We start from the raw sequence: 20,058 nt of genomic DNA, 5'->3' as shown, positions 1-20,058 counted from the left end.
AACGGTAGCAACAGCATAATGGTTGGGAAAAAAAAAAAAAAAAAAAAAAAAAGTCACACGCAACGCAAGCAGCTTCACTCTTTTGTATTTAATTCTGATTCATCATTATGAGAACAGACAACAGTGAAGCAGGAAAGACTTGCTGCATGTACCTTCGCTATGCGTTAAGAAAAGGAGTGAAGAATTTTACTGTAAAATGTAATATCGTCTGGATATCGGCGCAGTAGAAACGTGAGAACAAACACGGTGAGTCTGCGGATGTCAGCACAACCTATTTTACTAAAACGTTTGAGGGTTTGGGTGAAACCTGTATCACTTCAAGTCACAAAGAGTTCATTCAAATTTTCAATAAAATAAGCACGTCAACAGAGAGCTAGTACACACACCAAAATTGCAAGGGGAAAAAAAAAGAAGAAAAGTCCAAAAACTTATTTGACTTGTACCGTCGTCACTACACTATAATGCCTCAGTTATACCAATATACAGAAAAATATCTTATTTCACTCCCAAGTTCAGAAGCTTTAGGTGGAGAGGAGACATTAGATCAGCAAATACAAAATGTTCTGCAAGTCCTGTTAAGACCACAAGCAGCACGGTTCTTAAACCAGAGGATAAAAATCGACTAGAAATTATTAATAAAGGAGGAGGAGGAGATCCCTTCTGTACTACAGCTTTGGCTTCTAAATGTGTGACTGGCCCAGGTCCACTTTGGAGGGGAGCGGCCCGGCCTCTTCCTCCGGCCCTTTGGAGGTGATGATCAGCAGGGAGGATACTGGGTATGGAGTCAGTTTCTGTTCTTTCATGTAATCCCTGTCACCATAGATGCTAAGTTTCTGAAAGGAGAAAAGAAAATATTGTTGTCTCAGTTTAATCTGTACAAAAACAAAAAACAAAGTGTAAAAAGAAATGAGTCTCCAGGAAATCCCTTCTTTCGGACAAAACAAATCGTCGTCTGGCATTTTTTTCCTACAAAACGTGCTTTTTCGAAAGATTAAATTAACAAGCTATAGTGTCTTCGTGAGCTTTAGAGGCGCTGGTAGGCTGATCTTGTTACCTTTCCACAGTGTTTGTGCTAAGCTATGCCAACCAGCTGGTGACTGCATCTTCCGAGTTACCACACGGATGTGAATGCAGGATTAATCTTCTCATTTAACTCGGGATTAAAGCCAGTCCTTACGCCGAGCTAAAACGCTGCTCGTTTCAGCTACCCTACAGATAAGAAATTCACATTTCCCATAATGTTGAGCTCTTCTAACTCCTCAGGTCACACACATTACGAGCAATTATGCATTCAAATCAATGAACCATAAGGCGTATAAAAACAGAACGGCAGTACCCTGAAATTAAACATAGCGGACATGCCGAGGCTGAGCTTGTGTGTTTACCAATCGTCGATGGATCGGTCGTGAATCATGAAAAGAAAAGAAAGCATGGAACTCACCTCGGCGGGTACATACTGGTCCACAGCAGTAGCCACAGTGGCACAGCAGATCCAGATCAGGACCATGATGGACAGGATCAGAGTTGTTGTTAGGATCCATCCCGGCAGCCAAGGATTCCTGAGGAGAAAAGTACAAATACTGAGCTTGTGTGGCTTCCACTGGGACTAAATCCTTTGTGTTGACAATGTCGTGCTTTTTATAAGCGAAGCAGCCAAACTTTCCTGACAGTGTCGACGGTGCTTTTGTGAACCCACCTGGAGAGACAGCTGAAGAGGTTGTAGTCATCATCCAAGCTGCGGTCCCCAGTCATGTCTCTGTCCCTCTGCTGAATTAAAGTGCGATGGTATTCTTTGTAAACTGGGCTGCTCAGCCCGGGGACTAGAAAAGGAGAACGAAAAAAGGTACTTGACATATACACACACAACTGTTTATTTCCATTGTTGTATTATGACGTATTGATTGTGGTAGAAATACAACGCAGATGCAGGCACTTCTTTTCAAAAGATAAGTCAGACGTTCCTTCATATTTTTCTAATACACGACGAGGCCGAAACCGACAATGTGTTCGTTTGTCCCTCAATGCTTTCTATTGCACGACAATCTATACACTCCATTCATTTCACATCCACTTGACATTTGAAGAAGTCAGCCATACTTGTGTGAGAAGGGCTCAGGGTGTGACTCTCTCTCTCTCAAACTCTCTTTTTTTCATTCTATGATTTACTATTTCTGTCACTTTACATATAAACATTCATGTACAACGCTATGAATACCTTCAAGGTGAGACTTCCTCAGAGGAAGCCTGTGGCACGGAGGAACGCAGTGTATCAGATTCTGATTATACTAGCGCTGCAATGAATAATTTATTTCATTATTGATTAATCTGTTGATTTTTTTTTTTTCTAGATTAATCCATTAGTTGTTTGGTCTTTAAGATGTCCGAAAATGCTGAAAAATGTCAACGAAAAAGGTGCGGCCTAAAATGTCTTGTGTTGTCCTCACGAACAGCCCATAATGAAGAGATATTTAGCTTATTATCGTGGGGGGACTAAAAGAAGTAGAACATTTCAGCCTTTTATGTTAAAAAGAAATTACTTAAAACAATTAAATCAATTATCAAAATTGCTGTTAACTCAGCAAATCAAATAATTAGCACAGCTATACAAGAAACAGCCGTAAGGCTAAATTCCTGGTTGTTTTTTTTTCCCCTCCTGACAATTAAAAGTAGAGCAGATTGTCACGACCTTTGTCCTTCAAGTGGACTTTAATTAAAAAAAAAAAAAAAACTGAGTGGGCAGCTTACAGCTCCTCTGTGGCTCCTCTTTAACTTCACTTTCCAGCTCAAACTGGGAGAAAAACTTGATCTGTGGTTCAGTCTGTTAAAAAGGAGAAAGAATTTGGATTTTTAATGGAGTGCATTTGCACAATAACAGCAAGGCACCGTGTGGCGTTGCCAGCCCAGATCGCCCGGTGTCCCCTTTACTCGGTGGCGTACCTGGAAAATGACAACTTTGCCGTCATCGGCCTGGAGGTAGAACGTCCACGTGGAGGTAATAAAGCTTTGAGCCTGACTCATTACATCTTCCCAAAACCCTCGGACCAGAGTCAGGGGGTGCAGAAGGTGAATCCTGGGCATCATGGCCTCCAACTAAAGAAAATAAAATTAAAAAAAAACCACACATCCCTGAGCACATTGCTCTTTCTTGAGAGGCCTGCGTGTGCGCGTGCCCATACAGACGGTGACATACCTGCTCCTGGCGCTGCTCAGCAAAGGGAAGCTGATTCTGACAGCCCAGGTTGCATGCGTACTGCTCATCACCTTGGACGTAGGCTTCGCGACAGGCTGCGAAAGTTTGGAGGTGGAGAGAGGTAACAGATGGTAAAACGGGATTATAGGTCAGGAGACTAACAGGTTTTCAGACGCCTGCGTATAAACTGTTATGACTGGATTGGAGGTAATTACACAGATAACAAGCCTTCAGCCTCGAGGCTTGCAGAGGTCAATTAAATGGGGGTGGAGGAGGAAGAGGTGGTGGTGGAGGAGGAGGAGGAGGAGGGGGGGGGGGTCGGTCGGTGTGCGTCTTACTTGATTCACACTCGGATTTGGTCTGATTCAAGTCGTCAATGTCACGAACAAACTGACAAATGGAGAACAGACGGCAGCCTCTCTGACAGGCGTAGAGTTCCTCCTCCTGGAAAAAAAAAAACAACAAACAAAAAAAACAAACACAAACCACAGGACCAGTTGAACAACAGCGGCATCCGAGGAAAACGATGCATTTTCGACTTTAACCAGCTGTCTTTCACAAACAACACTTCTCCAAACAAAAAAGGGAACACAATTGAGCGCACAGGGCCACATTTTTTTATTTTATTTTATTTTTTTTTTTGCTTCGCTCGGTTACCAAAACGTCAGCTTACTCACCCGAGGATACGTGTGCAAACTGTATGTCATTTCACATGACTTGTGACAAGACGCCGTGTTTCCCAAAACGCTGTCAAACACATCTGAAGATGCCAACGCGCCCGCGAGGAGGACGGAGAGTCCTAAAGTACAGGCGAAGGAGGAGAGAGCTCCCATTTTGTCTGCGAAAATCTAAACAAACAACACGCTCCTCTTCCTCGTTCGCCTTAATCGCGTTGAGTTATCGCGAAAACACCGCTTCTCGCGAGGCTTTTTTTTATCCCTGAATGTTTTGCTGCGTTTGAAGTTATACCGCGTAAAGCAAACTCCGAGATTTGTTTCTAAATACATTATATTATGTTAAAAAAATGAGTTGCCGAAAGCATGTGCAAATGTTCCACATCTATTCGTCTCGTGTCAGCAGCAACAGATTATTTTTATTTAACGGATTAAACACTATTTTTTTTGCACATCCATACGAATGCTTGTAGAAGTTATATATGAATGACTGGATTTTTATTATAATTTACATAATTTTGTACCAATGAAGGCTGCTAGTTTCCTGAACACCAATGATTTTTTTTCTCTCCCCATGTTTCTCAAGAGGGAGATGTAAAGCTGAATTTAACTCAGTAAGAACATTTGTAAACAAGTTATTCAAATACATTTATCTACAGTTGTTGCCTGCAGGCAAAAAAAAAAAACTAAATTACATTACATTCAATTAATTAAAACAGCGGTAAACAACAATAATGAAATTACATCGTAATAATAGAGTGGGTTTTTAAAATGATATTATAGTAATTTTCTGTTTTTTTTAAATTTTGTACCAGCGTACTGGTGCCTCCATATTCCCACCGTACCTAAAGGCAACACCAGACAGTGGTATTCACCATAGCCGTCCAGATGCTGTTGGCTTCACCAAAACGGATGAGTTGTCCCAGTTGCCTTGACTAGAGGCAGCTATAATTACCAGAGTAGAGACGAATGACTTGATTCAAGCCAGCAATGTGTTTAATCTGTTGAATTTCAAAATGCTGGCTTGAGTTATGGACAAGTTTCTAGTGCGGCCCACCAAAGGCGAAGCGCCTAAAAAACCCAACAGCGACGAAAAGGTTTACAGACAAACTACGATTGAGTCCCTCCGGGTGAGTTACCGGGCGTTCAGGACACGGAAGAGGAGAAGTCCGATTTACTGAGGGGGTGTTGTGCTTTTGTGTTTGTTTGTTTGTTTGTTTGTTTGTTTGTTTGTTTGAAGAGGGTGGTTGTGATTGAGGACATCATGCGCTACAAGTCCGTGCTGGAGCTGCCCGAGCAGCGCAAAGACAACCTGCTGACTGCCCTGACGGAGCTGAGCAAGAAGATCCCATCCAGGGAGGTGCTCAAGTCCACCAAAATAGGTACAGAGGAAACCTTCACGTCAGGCCTGGGGATTATATTCATATATCGATATCATGATATGAGACCAGATGTCGTCTTGGATCTTGAATATCGTAATATCGCGATATGGCATAGGTGGTGTATTGTCCTGTTTTTTTAAAAAGCTGCATTAAGGCTTTACAATCTGTTAAAAAAAAATTGATTTAGACTTTATTAATCCCACAGTGGGGAAATTTTGTTTGAAGGTTTGAACAGATTCATATCAGCTCATCCTTCAGAGAAATGATGGATTCATCATCATCATCATCATCATCATCATCATCATCCAGTAATGAATCTCTTTTGGCCATGTAACAAAAGAAGAGGAGATTTTGGTACATCAACCAAACCTGTTCTGCTCCGCTCCAGAAATAAACGACATCAGCTCCTCGCAGTCCTGACGGACTAGTCGTTCAGCGATGCCACTCTCTGCATTGTCCTTGAGATCGCTTGTCTTACTTTTGCTCATTTTTGTGCCCTTTAACACAGAGTCGCTGGAGACGCAAACAATCAACATTGTCACGGAGGAGTTTGTGGTGTCGCATCTTTACCACTTTCAAACAATGTGATTGGTTGATGCTGATACTCGGAGTGCAAAAGCTCATAAAAATTGACCTTTCAAATTAAAAAAAGTATTTTTTTTTTTTTTTTTTGCCATGCATGTTTTGTGTGAAAGTACTCATGACTAAAATAATAATTTGAAAAAAAAATAATCTATTGACCTGCAAATTCATCACACAATAAAAACACCCGTCGTGTGTAAAGACCTTTACAGTAAAGTGATGTCCTTTTCTAAACTTACGAGACTGTTCTTGCTGTCATGTTATTCGCCTTTACCCACTCAGTCATTATATCCACATTACTGATGATTATGTAACAAAAATCGTGTTTAAATATTTTTTAAGCACCAATAGTCATATCGACAAAATAGTTGTAATATCAAGATACTTGGGCAAAATTATCGTGATATTTATTTTGGCTGTTGCCCGGCCCTACTTAATGTTTAGATGTTTTTTTTACAGTTTGCTTTTTGCTGATACATCACTTTGTGGACTAATGAAAGCATAAACACATGTTGTCCTGAAAAGTAAAAAAAAAAAAAAAAAAGTTTCCCTGTAACACAAATTGCAGAACCAAGTCAAACTCTCACAAGAGTTCAGAGGTCAGTTCGACTTGCGCTGCATTTTTACAGCGGCGTTATAACGCAAAAGTACAAACCGGCAATAACACTGCTCCGACCTCAGAAACACCAGGCCTTTCATCAAACTGACCGTATTCAAATTGGGTCAACATGTAACGAAAGCATCTCTCTCCTTAGGTCACACTGTCAACAAACTGCGAAAGCACCTGGACCCTGAGGTGAGTTCAATGGCAGCAAAGGTGTACACCGAGTGGAGGACGTTCATTGAGGAGAATTCCAATAAGCCGTCTATTGAAGTGCGCTTGGACAAACAATCTGAAGGACTCCGGAGCAACGCCAGAAGACTTATGTCTGAAGCCCTGGAGGTCAAGGTGAGAGAGAGAGAGAGAGAGCATCACAGTGGAAAGGGGCCGTCGTGTTCTGCTATTTCTGTCCATCCCATCTGCAGTTTGTATTTCCCATTGTATTTATGTGGCACTTGTAGAAATAGAAATTCATTTAGAAGCGACAGTTTAGAGACGGTCAATTGTATGAATATATAAAAGCTTATGTATGTTCTTTTGGATAGCATGGCAGATAAAATCACATCAGATTCACATGAATTAAAATTCTGAATTTATTCTGTCCATTGAAAATAAAATGCATTGAAAATTCAGCATACATGATCACTTTCTAGCACTTTTTATTTGAATTTATGCAATTTTTTCACAAAACAAAACATAAAAAAACGGACCTTTTTTCCCTCTTGTTATTCAACATAGCTTTTTTCCCGAAACTCCACTGACAACATCTTTTCAAACTGAGTGTGTGGTTGCGCAGTTTAACTTGCAGCTATTTGTTTACTATCTATTCCTTCTTCCTTCATACATATAATTTTTTGTGGGGGGTGCCAATAATGATTATTTTCATTATTAAAATTATATTATTATTGTTCACTTGTGTTAACCCGTGCTTCCCGAAGCTCGAGCTGCGGTCTAAAATGTCTTTTTTTTTGTCACTACCAACAGTTCAGTGATATTCAGCTTATTGTTTTTATCATGTACGACTAAAAGAACCAGGAAATATTCACATTTAAGAAGCTGGAAGCAGAATTCTTGCGTTTTTTTCCCCCGATAAAACAATGAATCAATTATCAAAATATTTACTTATTAATTAATTTTCTATCAATAAATGAACTGACTTTGTGTTTCCTTGTTATTTTCTTACTGGACCTACAGGAGGATTCTGGTCTCATCGACAACATCGAGAGGGAAGTGTTTCACCAGAGCTGCCGGTTAGTGAGCGGTTCATACAGACGGACTGTTCGAGCGCTGGTGTTTGCCTTCAAACACAACCCTGACATCAGAACTCAAGTGAAGGACAACGCAATCTCAGTCGAACAGCTGGTTTCCAAATACAAAAAGTAACTACAGCTAAATAAGGCCTCAGACTGCATAGTGACGGTTTTAGTGCATGCGATATGTGAAGTTTCTTTTAACGCATACACATTTGATTTAATTTTTTTTTTAAATTATTTTCTTGATTTTCTGTAAAGATACAAAATAATTTTTTCATTTTGTGGCACATTGCTAACCTTACACTGTTTTTAACTGCATATGAATCATTTTTAAAGAATATCGGTGGTGATAATGACACTTTTCCTTTTGCAAAGGAAATGTGTGTTCTTGTCAATTGCTGCTCTGTTTTTACACTGTTGCTGAACATTTTTTTTTATACAAAATGAAATTTAAAATAAGACAGCCTTAGCGTTAAGAGTCCTCTTTTTGACAGATAAGACCATACATACGCTGTATATACTGTACATGTATATTACTAAAGAAGCACCAGCCAAACAATAGCTATTACCATGAGAATGACAGCCAGAACACAAATGCCGATAAAGACAATGTCACTCAAATCATGAGGCTCAGAATGCGACGGCCCGGCGTCGCCGTCACTGTGATTGTCAGTCTGCTGGGCCTGCTCCTCCAGACGCCGATCCTCCGCAGACATGATGGACACTGATGCTATCTTCCGCAGGGCGTCGCACTGCACCTTATATTCTTGCACATTTTCCTGCTTCCCGTCAGAGAAATCAATGTAGAGTTTGTTTACGAGCATGGTGATGTTCCGATGTTTCTGGAGGGGATCATTAGTTACAGTGTTAACAGAAGCAAAGTCACCAAACGTCTGACACAAATCACTGTCTTTTACAGCTGAAGTACGGTAAATCGTTGCCTGTCGTGGAGTACCAGTAAGTGAGGCTGTTGTTACCGTCACCTGGCTGGCAGTGCCACAGTTGACGAACTGAGCGAGTATCTTGTAGGAGGTGGCCGTCAACTGCGCGGTACAGGAGGGGTTTCCCAGGTAGATGTTCTCGCGGTCCAGCTGGGGTAAAGACTGCTGCAGTATCAGGATGGTGAATTCTGATCTCGTGCAGCTCACGTTCACAGGCACCACTTGGATTCAAGGGGAAAAAGACATTTCACACTTTGTAAGAGCAGCATGAAAATGACGTTGGATCTTGTTGTTTGCGGAGACAAACATTTTGCTTTTAACGGTGCATGTCTTAAACCTCCAGTCCCCATAGGATAAGAAGAATTAACACTCCCGAGATGATAAGGGTGAAAAGGTGTTCCATTTTATGTCTGACTGCACAGCATTTTTTATCCCTTGTCTTGTGTCCCATATATTGAGAAAATGTCCCACATCTTCAATTGGCTCTAGTTTTCCAAAGTGAACCCTGCAGGACAGACATTTTTCTCAAATCTGCAAATGCAGCTACAACAAATACATTCCTCGTGACATTACTGTGAAATGTTAAATTCCTTTGTGCTTCCTGTACTCAGTGTGGGAGTTGGAAAAGTTTCATTTAAATACAATATATTAGTTTAGTCCTTCGCATGCTGGAGGCCTAACCTGTAACCTGCATAGCGTGCTGTGTGTTTTTAAGCTGTGTGTCCCACATTGTCCGTCACAAACGCACTCTTTTCCCCACATTTGGTTTGTTGGGATCTGGTCACCCTGAACATGACACAAGGTTGTGATGCGAAGGCAGCTTTTCATCCTGGAAATGAATCAGATGCCTCTACAAAGAAACATTTACCTCCAAGATAAGAGGCCGTGAACCCTCTGTGAGCTCGGTTTCTGTCTGTGCTGAGGACCACCAGCAACTTGTTGCCCCTTGAGATGAGGGAAGTGGGCTGCTCCCGGCCGCACCAGCGTCCCAGCAGGGTGTCCGTCTGGCTGTCACCGTCGAAAACTGCCACAGAGTCGTAGTCGCACTCGTCTGATAGGCTGTTGCGGTCCTCCAGGTCCATGACGGGGAAGTAGAGTTTGATGCGGTATCCAGCTCCGAGAGTGATGCTCCAGTGGCAGTTGATGTTGTTCGGGTAGATGCTGGGGAAATGTGGGCTGCAGAAGTTGCCACTTACAGCCGACATGACCTGCTGGCATTCCCCTTTTGAAGTGCAGTGGATCAAATAGTCATCTTTGTCCTCTTACTACAGTGTGTTCATTTTATTATTGGCTTTTTAGGATGATTCATCCTGTATTTAAAACAAGTGAGTCTCATGAATGTAAAAGTTTATGTTTATAGAAGGTATTTAATTTAACTGTATGGGAGGAAAACATAACTCCTTCACAGTTTATAGGGATAGTTAACATTTTTTAGAGTAAATTGGGCAGATTAATACCACTCATATTTATGTGTTTGATATAAAACAAGCCAGCAGCCAGTTGGCTTTGCTGCGAGTAAAAATTGGAAAAATGGCAAACAATATCCTGTCAACAGGCCTGGCCAAGAAATTGAAAATTGGAAAACGGACTGTTTAATTTTTGTTTGGAATAAACATAAAAGGCATAATATGAATTAATGAGCTTTAAACATACTGGGAAGCCAGTGATATTTCCTTTGTAAAGAGCCAGGCTAGCTGTTTCCCTCTGTTTCCAGTCTTTATATTTAACTGTAAGCTAAATAATCAGCTGCTGACTCCAGCTACATATCAAGTTAACAGACATTGAGGGTATTGGACCTTGTGTAAATTTTCAGTAAAGAAACCAGCAAGCATATTTCCTGAAATATTGAACTATTCCTTTAAAACCTCGATATTTTAATAGATTTTTAGGATATATTGAACTCTGTGGAATTGGTCTCAGTCTGTTTTCAAAATTAATTAGAAGGAAAATATAATTTTTTTTCAAATATGAACATACAGTGTCTTATATAGACAGGTGTGTGCCTTTCCTAATCAAGTCCAATCAGTTTAATTAAACACAGCTGGACTCCAATGAAGGAGTAGAACCATCTCAAGGAGGATCAGAAGAAATGGACAGCATGTGAGTTAAATATGAGTGTCACAGCAAAGGGTCTGAATACTTATGACCATGTGATATTTCAGTTTTTCTTTTTTAATAAATTTGCACAAATTTCTACATTTCTGTTTTTTTCTGTCAAGATGGGGTGCTGAGTGTACATTAATGAGAAATAAAATGAACTTTTTGGATTTTAGCAAATGGCTGCAATGAAACAAAGAGTGAAAAATTTAAAGGGGTCTGAATACTTTCCGTACCCACTGTATTGTTAGTTTTTTTTATTTCAATAGGTAGGTGTACCATTAGTGCAGGCATCTTTTTCCAGCTGTGTTTCAGGATTTGTCATCCTCTTCAGCAGGTGGTTTATGATCAACAAGGTCAAATGGTGGCAGTCCGTGAGCAGCTGTCAAAGTTATTCAGCAGAGTTTCATTTGGATTCAAGTCTGGGCTTCTTTTGGCGAAACCACTCAAGGACTTTCACATTTGTGCTGGTGGGAGGCAGGTGACGAGCTCTGCTCTGCCCCAGTTCTGTGACAGATGCTGCTTTGTGTTAGAGCTGAAAGGATTCTACAAATTTAATTTATTGACAGGGTTTTTGTTTTCATGCTGGATCCTTTGTATGACTTCTTTCAAACTTCCAGTATGATGTATGTACTTTTTTTTTTTATTCCTTTTCGACTGTAACTTCAACCTAACCATTGCTACGTATTTCTGAAATCCCAAGTTTTCAACAACGTTTCTATATTGTTCTGGAGATGTGAAGTTCTTTACTGCAGATTATTTCTTGGCTTTCTAAATTTAGCTCACTTTGTGAGCGCATTGAATTTTTGTGACTCGTGTAATAGTTTGCCACATTGTTAATAACTAGTCCTTTTTTCACTTTCAGTTCCTGCAATTGCACTAAAAACATGGACAGTCAGGGGGAACCAAAACCAAAACCACTTATCATAATTGGTGTGAAGACTTCCAAACCAAATCTTTCTTACCTGAGTAATAGTAAGCCTTGAATCCCCGTCCCCCGATGTTGAAGTCAGACTTAAAGACCACCAGAAGCTGGTTGGAGGTGGTGACTAAGTTGGGGGGTTTGTCTGTCCCACAGTATTTGCCAAGGTGCCGGTGGGTCACTGTTGGGCCGTCAAACATGGCCACAAAGTCAAAATTACACCCCTCGTTGTTTTCCAGCTGGAAGTCCAAGAAGACCAATGTGACCACGCTCATGTTGGACACGTGGATGGCCCAAGAGCAGTCTGCATTGTTGCTGTACTCCTGAGGGTAGCCTGGACTGGAGATTATGCCTGATAATCCAGTCAGGACTCCACCGCACATATCTGGAGAGGACAGGAGACAAAGTCAGATGTACCTTACGTTTCCTTTTCTGTTTGAGAACAATCAGTGGACCACAATTTGTAACGCTGTTACTTCGGTCAGAGTGTCAGAAATGTATACATCTTTGCAAACAAGCTCATTTTTAGCCTCGCTAATGGAATGGCTTTGGGGTTGACCACTTCAATTTAGATTGCAACATATAGCTAAATGACTGCCATGCCAGTACGCTAACATGCCAAGCTTAGATGATAAACATGGTAAATATTACACCCTGCTAAACATCAGCTAGCATTATCATTGTGAGGCTGATGACTGTCAGATGTGCTTCACAAACACAGCATCCCAAAGCCCCCCGGCATGCCTCTTAGCCATATAATGTTATGGTGGGGGTTAAGGTAAAAAAAAGTTGTAGCTAAACACCTCGAGTTATGGCCAGACTAAATCAACTAAAGTTTTGGGGCAGTTAGCCAACTGATCCCTGCCATTATTGCATTAACTGTAACGAGTTACCTTTTCGGTAGCCAACACTGAAGCCCCCGTGGGCCACGTGGCGGTCTGAATGGAAGATGATGGACATGACATTCCAGGAGGAGGTGAACTGAGGTGGGGAGATGTCACCACAGAATGTCCCAAGGAGGTTCCCCTCGTCCTCGGATATGCCGTTGTAGATTTTGATGTAGTCGTAAGCACAGTTGCTGTGGTACTCCAGCTCAAAGTGATAGAACGTGAGGAGGACAGAGGAGCCCTCGGCCACCACAATCAGCCAGGAGCAGTCGATGTTGTAGGGATACATGCCGGGGAAGTTTGGACTGGAGATATTGCCAGATGGAGCAGAGAGGATCCCTCCGCATTTGACACCTTCGAATTTGAAACATTTCATTTCAGCTCAGAGAAAAAGGATACAGACTAAAGGTTATGGCTCAACCGTGACTTATTTTTTTTGACATTTTCTAGCGCTCTTGATATAAAACCTATGAAAGTGTATTACCGACTGACATTGAACACAGTCTCTGTGTGTAACAGCACCTGTGAGACAAAGCACTCCCATGAAATTTAAACATTGCTCCATCAAGATAACAAATGGCAACTCACCTTTTTTAGAATCAGCCTTGTCAACAAGCAGAAGTAAATGAATCAGTACAGCCACCCTGAGACTCATGTTGGTATTGTTGATTCGGCTTTTGTCGCACCTCGGCTACAACGCCAGCAGAGACACACAACGGCAATGTCAGCGTGCACAGCCTTCACACAGCGGTGGTGCCTCGTGTAATAGGACTTTGAAAAATTCATCCACAGCCTCAAACGAGGAACCTGATACCTACCCGGGCCTTACTTTGCCCTCTTCGGTAAATTTTAATGACTGATATCCAATGAGCATGAGTGGCTTGTCAGGACACTGGTTAGAGAGATGTCATACATTTTTAATGATGGTCTCAAAAACACACACACACACACACACACACACACACACACACACACACACACACACACACACACACACACACACACACACACACACACTGAACAACAGCTGCGAATTGACTCGACAAAGAGACGGGAAGAAAGAGACGAGGACGATCACTTTTGTCACCAAAACAAATGGTTTCATTAGAGAGACGTGAGAAAGAGAGGATCCCAGAACTATTGGTATCACAAAGTAACAGCGGCACTCTGCTCGCTTTTCTTGAGTAAAAGCAACTCAAGCAACCATTTGCATTTTAATGTACTTGAAAATGAACAAAAATGAAAGCAAAGAATAATGGTAGTCTGCAGGTTTTGTTACCACTGAGACTTAACACCTGCAGCTTTTGTTTGAGTAGGAGAAAACTACACCTCGTGAGAGTAACTACACAATTTAGGTGATATAAGTAGACCTTTAATGCTTAGTCATGCAGTATCAAATAAGTTTATCATGTGTTTTTCTCACAAAACCCATTTTTGTCTAATAAGTGCCACAAAAAGCAGAGTTTTATAACTAAAAGTAAGTCTTACATAACATGCTCATTACTCACTAATGATCATTTAAATTCAACCTTTTCTATTGTTTTATGCAAAAAAAAACAGTTAATTGTATAACTATTCCTTATGTTAATTTCAAAGATTGATTAAAAACTAACACTGCGATGTAGAAGGCGTTACTGCATTTTGGTGGAAAAGCAAGGTCATCTCGCAAAGATGCGAGTTTCTAGTGCTATTTTTGTTTATTCTCTAGTTTGTTTCTGAAAAGAAGAATAATGCAGTGGCTCTCAGACATTTATTTTGTTGTATTTGCCAAATGCCAATCATTTCCCATGACTCATTCCCTCTGTTTTGGCAGTCTTATAGCCGAACAGTGCAGACACGTGTTGACAATAATCCTTGAGTCAATGGAGTGTATAACAGACAGGGAGATAAAGTACACTTAGTAAATGCCTATTCTGGAAATAAATGTTTGCTATTCCAGCAGTGCTGTGAAGGCTGGGGCTTCCAGAGGGAATATAGCCCTGAGCTTCGGTGAGCAGCACTAATACCGACAGACACCTGCTAGATGGTGCTGTTACACTGTGAAAACACAGTGCAAATCATCACTGGCCTTTAAAAAGTCATGCCGAGCTCCGAGCTGAAATAAATAAGAATGTGATTAAAATCAGTCAAGTGTTTTTTCGCACAGCGGTTCCTTGGACTAAAATGAACTGCCTTGCCTTTGAATTTTAATTCTGTCCTCGCTGAAAGCTTGTCATTGTTCAAAGATGTGGGTACCGGGCAGCGCTGAAATGTGTTACAGAAAGATATCATGTGTTTAGAGAAATTAAATCACCTATTAGCGAGTAAATAAGGTTGAAATTGTTGGAAAATTACAGTTGAATGAAGGACAACTTGAATCAGACAAATAACAGCCATTTGACCTGAGATACCTCTTGGGGATTAATTCAGTGGTTTAGGTCCATAATACATAAATTAAGAGTTACATTTGTTATATTAATTGCCATTGTGAATAAAGATCAGAAGTGGGTGGCAATTTAGCTGTATGGTAGATGTGAAGAGTGCCCAAATTTGTGTGTGTGTGTGTGTGTGTGTTTGTGTTGTTGTTATTGTGAATGGGGACACTTGACAGCTATTGAGTCTGGTATCTTTTAATCAAAATTGCAAAATAGCAAATGATATGAGTGTTGATATTTGTGTGGCTTTGAAAAAAAAATAGTAACATAATCTGTTTACAAAACACATTTTTTTCCCACATCAAAACAGATTACGTTAGAGTCCGCTATGAGAATATAAGGTCTGCTGGTATAAGTGCTCATTCTGATGAATGTTCTCTATGGCTCCCGACATGAGATGAATATATAAGCATATATGTCACAGACAATAAAAAGTTAATGTTTCTGACACAGCCTGCAGCTTGGCAGAACGTCTCCGTGCCATTTCCAAGTAGATCCGGTGCTTGGTTGGCATGATTTTTCTTTATATGTTTTTTAATGTGTGGTGTATTTCTGGAGATAAAGCCTCAGGATTCCTTTGAACCAACTTGCACTGAATGTTGTTTAGATGTACACTACAGTGTTTCAACCATATTATTATCACCGCTGGCCGAATGGACGTTTGAATTCTGTTTACAGTCAGGTCATTAAGTAATACTTAAGTTTTACTTAATGGCATTCTGTGTGATTACCTATAAGTTACATTTCTATATCAGTGGTGACAATTAATGCAGCCAAACTGAATGGGGGCACAGGAAACACTGCCACAACCTTGTTCCTTAATTCTCATATATAGTTCTGCTTTACAACCAGAAATGTTTTTTTTTTTTTTTTTTTTTTTCCCCTGCAGTGATTTTGTTAAAATTTCCACTCTCTCCATAACAAGGGAAATATTGATATGACATTGCAATGCCAATTTGGGGTGCTCACAGAATGGATTATGGACTATAATGAGCTCAGCTTCCCTCTATAGTTATGAAGGCAATGAAATCCGTTATTCGGGTTAGGGAACAGAAAGAAGAAAGGATAAACTTGCCTTGGCAACTGCTGCTACACTACCTTTACTCAACTACACCGGATGAGATGACATCTGATTTGTTAGTGGTAGTTTTTGTCTTTCATGAACACTTATCTGAAAATAGAGCGAAAAAGAACCAAAAACATCACAGACAAATTATATAAAAAACAAATAATGAGACACTGTGAAGTCAGATTTTGCAGGCCTAGATTGTAGGGGATTTTGCTGTTTTAATTAGAGCTTCTTTTTTCTCTAAAACTTTGCAGTGTATAAAATAATAATACTTACTCATCAAAGATACTGTATTACAACACTAATCATAACCGTCATAGCTCTAGCAAAGATAAATAGTCCATGAGATTGGCCGCCGTGGGCCAATCTTTTTTTTTTTTTTTTTTTTTTTATCAACATACAGAGAAAATGTTGGTTTAATGTTCAAGGGAGATGGTGGCCTTGGTTAAATATTGAAAAAAATGTACTTGAAACATGAGGCACATCTTGTTTACTTTAATCACATTTACATACTCACCAGAACTTCATGCACTGAAAAAAAAAAAAAAGAAAGTGGGGTGAGGTGGGCTGATCAAATAAATGAACACAGGTTGTTTTTTTTTGGCCCTTTGGGGCCTCCACATGTTGGAGGTGAAACACGCTAGCTACGTCATCCAATTCACATTAGGTGTACTTTAACTTGTAAAACATTCATTTAAGGCACTATTTTACAGCGTGGCAACATTTTTAAGCGGTCAAAGCTCTGCTCTGTTTTTTATTTATTTATTTTTTGACTACATTTGCTAACTCCACTGCTCAAGCAGCATTTCATTAGAAAGCTCGGTAACAGTGAACCAACGCGCCTCCAGGAGGACTTGGCGGTAGATTATGAAATCGGAGGTCGTCACGTGAAGCGTCTCGACGGTGGATTTCACGCGAAGTGTTTGAACTGCGATGTTACACCTTCCCAAAGACGCGCCGAGCTCAGGCAAGAGTGTGCCGCTTGTGCTCGTAAGGTCATGCAGTACCGTGCAACGGTTTTAAAAATGAGAAATGCTTTCAGAAAAAAAAAACAACCACGAACTATTCTGGCTTTAGAGCAGCACCAGTTCTTCTTGCTACACCTTGCCTATTTTTTTTTTATTTTTTTTCCAGGGTACTTGGCAGGTAGGTCATGTTGAACTTTACACAGTCTTCTTGTCTCGTGAAATCCCAGACTGACTCCATGATGTTGACACCGTGGCTCCGTGGGGAGTTGCAGGACACCTTGTTCCTCTTGTAGCTGATGACACTACTTTTGGAGCTCTCCCTGTGTGTTTTGGGGGTTGATTAGACGCTGCAGAAAGAGGAAATTGTGTGAATCTAAACACCTAAAATGCCTCAAATCGTTGCGCAGTACAGCAGTCTGCTCAGTTCGGCTGGCACACTGCTAATGTTAACCGTTTTCTTGCTTTTCCCATGTATGTGCTTGCTTGCAGGCTCATGTTGTTTGCTCTTTGCGAGTTGTTGCCAATGACTGTCCATATTTTTCTTTCTTTTTTGGGTTTCATTTGCTTTGGCACGTGTATTACTGTATGTGGTTAGGTGGAGAATAACTTGGACAAGGTGTGCTCTAAATTTCCCTGTAAATTATTGCCATCTTTTTGTGGGGACACAGAGGATGGATAGTCAGTCCTTGGTTTATAACTCTCCATATCTTGATTACAAGTAAACTGCTGAGCTCCTCGTGTCTGATTCATGTTTCTTACACTCTGATGGTCATGTTGCTGTTCAGTGCTACAGTACCTTTCATAGAAGAACTGGTTTTCCTCCCACCTAGGAATTTGTGGGGTTTTAATATGCTAAATTGATAGTTCTGCTGCATAGCTGATGCGTTGGGTGACTGAAAACAGCATGTTGTAGCGGTGAGATGATGAAATATCATCCAGGAAGGTTTTTTTTTTCTTTTTTTCGGAGGAATAGATTTGCATTTGAAGGCTTGTCAGATACCACAACTCTGCAGAGAGGTTCAGAGCACCATGACGAAAGGTTTTACAACTGTGAAAAATGTATCGTGAGCATCATCTCATTCTTTCTGTCTGGGTGATTGGAAGGTAAACAGTGGAATTGCCTAATTCACATTTCAAAGTAATCGACCAGAAATGTGTCCTTGTGTGTGTTTTATTGGCCGGCACAGTGAGATGGCAGATGTACCAAATTCCACTTTTTGTTTGCGCCTTGTCTTCTGCAGTAGCCCTGTGTTTTGCACTCTGCTGTGTCAATGCATGGTCTAATGGAAAGAAATAATCGTTTTTTTTTGTTTTTTTGTGTGAAATACCAACACAACAGCCTGCTGCATATGAGATGGATCGATGGCTTTAGAGCGCTTGCTGCCATTCTTTGGGCTTTCCTATTTGCCCGCTGAACCATGTCTTTATAAGAGGGTTATATTGTATATCAGCCGTAAACATCTTGCACACAGCCCATACACATAATTCTTTCCCATAATCTTGGCTTCATGGGAAGCTCAACATGGCCTTTGTCAGGTCGTCAGTAAGAATTTTTCTCTGCACCCTCTATAGAAGAAGAATTAAAGAAGGAATGTACTTAAACTCAAAGCAGTAGATTTATGCAACGGATAAACAGCTACCCACACATGGCTTGGTGTATAATTCATTTTTGGGGGGAGTTTATTGTCATCACTCCCTTATATCTGCTGTGGGTAGTTTGTACAAAGTTCAACCCAAATATCAACTCTTTAAATATGTTGTCTGTATATATATAAAAAAAAAATCTGTTCAACATGAGTCAGCTGTCTAATCAATCAAAACAATTAAAGCTTCCCTACCAAAACTCTAGCGGTGAAACCCTCTCAGGTTGATTGACAGGTCTTAATACACAGACACTAACTAATGTTTCAGTAAGTTCAATACATGTCAGGTCAGCTTTGCAAATTTATTTTGAAAGGCACAGCCTAAGTGAGTTGTTTCAGTTCATTTTCTGCATAATATTGATATATATCACAGAAAACATCAATATATGGCATCCAAAGCCAGAGCTCTTTAAATCAATTCCATCTAGACAGCTGTGTTGTTTTGGGCGACAAAAAAAAAAAAAAAAAAAGCAACAGCATCTTAATTAATCATTCACATAGTGATGCTGCGGTGTATATACTCCAAATAACAAGAATTTGTAGGGGGAGAGAAGAGCACCCTGGCACATAAACAGAGTACAATTATGGCCCTCAGCAAGAACACTTGATTCAGCTGTTTTAGTACCCTTTACTCAACATCTGACTCGTAATGCATTCGTTATATCAGAAGATTGCTCCTGCTATGATCTGCATGAATATTCACAGCAGTGATCAGAAGAATGTGATAATGAAGTGGATAGGGGAAAGTACTTAGTGACACAAACACTTAGTCTTAGATGCTCAACGACAAATATAACAGTGTTCACTTGATAGCTGAATGATGGCATTGACTGCATCATCAAATAGCCAAAAATGACGTGTACTAATGACAAAGTCCTCTTGCAGGCATAGTGAGTTACTATATGACTCTGATCAGTCAGGAGCAAATGAGGAAATAGTTGGAAGTTGTAGAGTCATAGAGGGGGGAGGTCGGGGTGGTTGGATGTTGTCAGCAAAGCATTAGTGTTTGTTTTCAATCCGTGCCAACAGTTGATGCTGGGTTATTTTAACCATCACCACAATTGTTCCATAACAACCACCAAATAATTTTTGACTTTTATTATCATTCTTGTGCCTAAATCTAACCAAGCCTTAAGTAAACTGGTATCAGTTGAGCAAACACGACATTAACACTCTTGGAAAGTACTAACAAATGTGTTGTCTTGCCACAAATGGTGTCAGTTGTTTCTGGATGTCATTTAAAAACAACATATGAACTCATTTTAATGCAGTCCTGCATAAGTGCCCTGTCCGACTTTGCAACAAATATTAAATTGTGAATGTTGCGGCGGTAGAAGGTACGAAAAAATGCTCTTTAGAACCTGTAACTCAAATTTGGAGGTTTAGTATAATTGCCATATTGATATTGAAATGATACGACGTTTGCCTTATTGTA

At 40.3% G+C, this 20,058-nt stretch overlaps 3 protein-coding genes across 3 annotated transcripts; 1 reads left to right on the top strand and 2 right to left on the bottom strand.

The window, feature by feature from the left end:
- Nucleotides 1-73: 73 nt before the first annotated feature.
- tmem59 (transmembrane protein 59) lies at nucleotides 74-4,077 on the bottom strand. The gene is made up of 8 exons (XM_069692461.1): nucleotides 3,868-4,077; nucleotides 3,529-3,634; nucleotides 3,191-3,285; nucleotides 2,938-3,090; nucleotides 2,746-2,818; nucleotides 1,697-1,820; nucleotides 1,442-1,559; nucleotides 74-833 (listed from the first exon to the last, which is right to left on the bottom strand). The coding sequence occupies exons 1-8, from the start codon at nucleotides 4,021-4,023 to the stop codon at nucleotides 681-683; spliced, it is 978 nt and encodes a 325-aa protein (XP_069548562.1). The 5' UTR covers nucleotides 4,024-4,077; the 3' UTR covers nucleotides 74-680.
- Nucleotides 4,078-4,734: 657 nt separating this feature from the next.
- Nucleotides 4,735-7,915, top strand: tceanc2 (transcription elongation factor A (SII) N-terminal and central domain containing 2). The gene is made up of 4 exons (XM_069692467.1): nucleotides 4,735-4,994; nucleotides 5,105-5,246; nucleotides 6,584-6,777; nucleotides 7,624-7,915. Exons 1-4 carry the CDS (start codon nucleotides 4,896-4,898, stop codon nucleotides 7,810-7,812), a joined length of 624 nt encoding a protein of 207 aa, XP_069548568.1. The 5' UTR covers nucleotides 4,735-4,895; the 3' UTR covers nucleotides 7,813-7,915.
- Nucleotides 7,916-8,176: 261 nt separating this feature from the next.
- cdcp2 (CUB domain containing protein 2) lies at nucleotides 8,177-13,184 on the bottom strand. Its single transcript, XM_069692455.1, has 6 exons — nucleotides 13,118-13,184; nucleotides 12,536-12,883; nucleotides 11,686-12,027; nucleotides 9,492-9,845; nucleotides 8,666-8,844; nucleotides 8,177-8,524 (listed from the first exon to the last, which is right to left on the bottom strand). The coding sequence occupies exons 1-6, from the start codon at nucleotides 13,182-13,184 to the stop codon at nucleotides 8,219-8,221; spliced, it is 1,596 nt and encodes a 531-aa protein (XP_069548556.1). The 3' UTR covers nucleotides 8,177-8,218.
- Between the last annotated feature and the right edge of the window lie 6,874 nt (nucleotides 13,185-20,058).

This window comes from Brachyistius frenatus, unplaced genomic scaffold (assembly GCF_029030835.1).
Source record: "Brachyistius frenatus isolate BFR_SWC_R1_liver_20210118 unplaced genomic scaffold, ASM2903083v1 Contig_12, whole genome shotgun sequence".
Classification (NCBI taxonomy): Eukaryota; Metazoa; Chordata; class Actinopteri; family Embiotocidae; genus Brachyistius; species Brachyistius frenatus.
This window is presented reverse-complemented; position numbering and strand designations above follow the sequence as displayed.

Bases quoted from the DNA above. Each gene is read 5' to 3' on its own strand.
- tmem59 (XM_069692461.1), bottom strand. From the start codon at position 4,023: ATGGGAGCTCTCTCCTCCTTCGCCTGTACTTTAGGACTCTCCGTCCTC. The intron at 3,635-3,867 runs GTGAGTAAGCTG...TTTTTTTTCCAG, and splicing joins GTTTGCACACGTATCCTCGG to GAGGAGGAACTCTACGCCTG. The intron at 3,286-3,528 runs GTAAGACGCACA...AAACTTTCGCAG, and splicing joins CAAATCCGAGTGTGAATCAA to CCTGTCGCGAAGCCTACGTC.
- tceanc2 (XM_069692467.1), top strand. From the start codon at position 4,896: ATGGACAAGTTTCTAGTGCGGCCCACCAAAGGCGAAGCGCCTAAAAAA. The intron at 4,995-5,104 runs GTGAGTTACCGG...GTTTGTTTGAAG, and splicing joins CTACGATTGAGTCCCTCCGG to AGGGTGGTTGTGATTGAGGA. The intron at 6,778-7,623 runs GTGAGAGAGAGA...CTGGACCTACAG, and splicing joins CTGAAGCCCTGGAGGTCAAG to GAGGATTCTGGTCTCATCGA.
- cdcp2 (XM_069692455.1), bottom strand. From the start codon at position 13,184: ATGAGTCTCAGGGTGGCTGTACTGATTCATTTACTTCTGCTTGTTGAC. The intron at 12,884-13,117 runs GTGAGTTGCCAT...TCAAATTCGAAG, and splicing joins CAAGGCTGATTCTAAAAAAG to GTGTCAAATGCGGAGGGATC. The intron at 12,028-12,535 runs GTAACTCGTTAC...TGTCCTCTCCAG, and splicing joins CAGTGTTGGCTACCGAAAAG to ATATGTGCGGTGGAGTCCTG.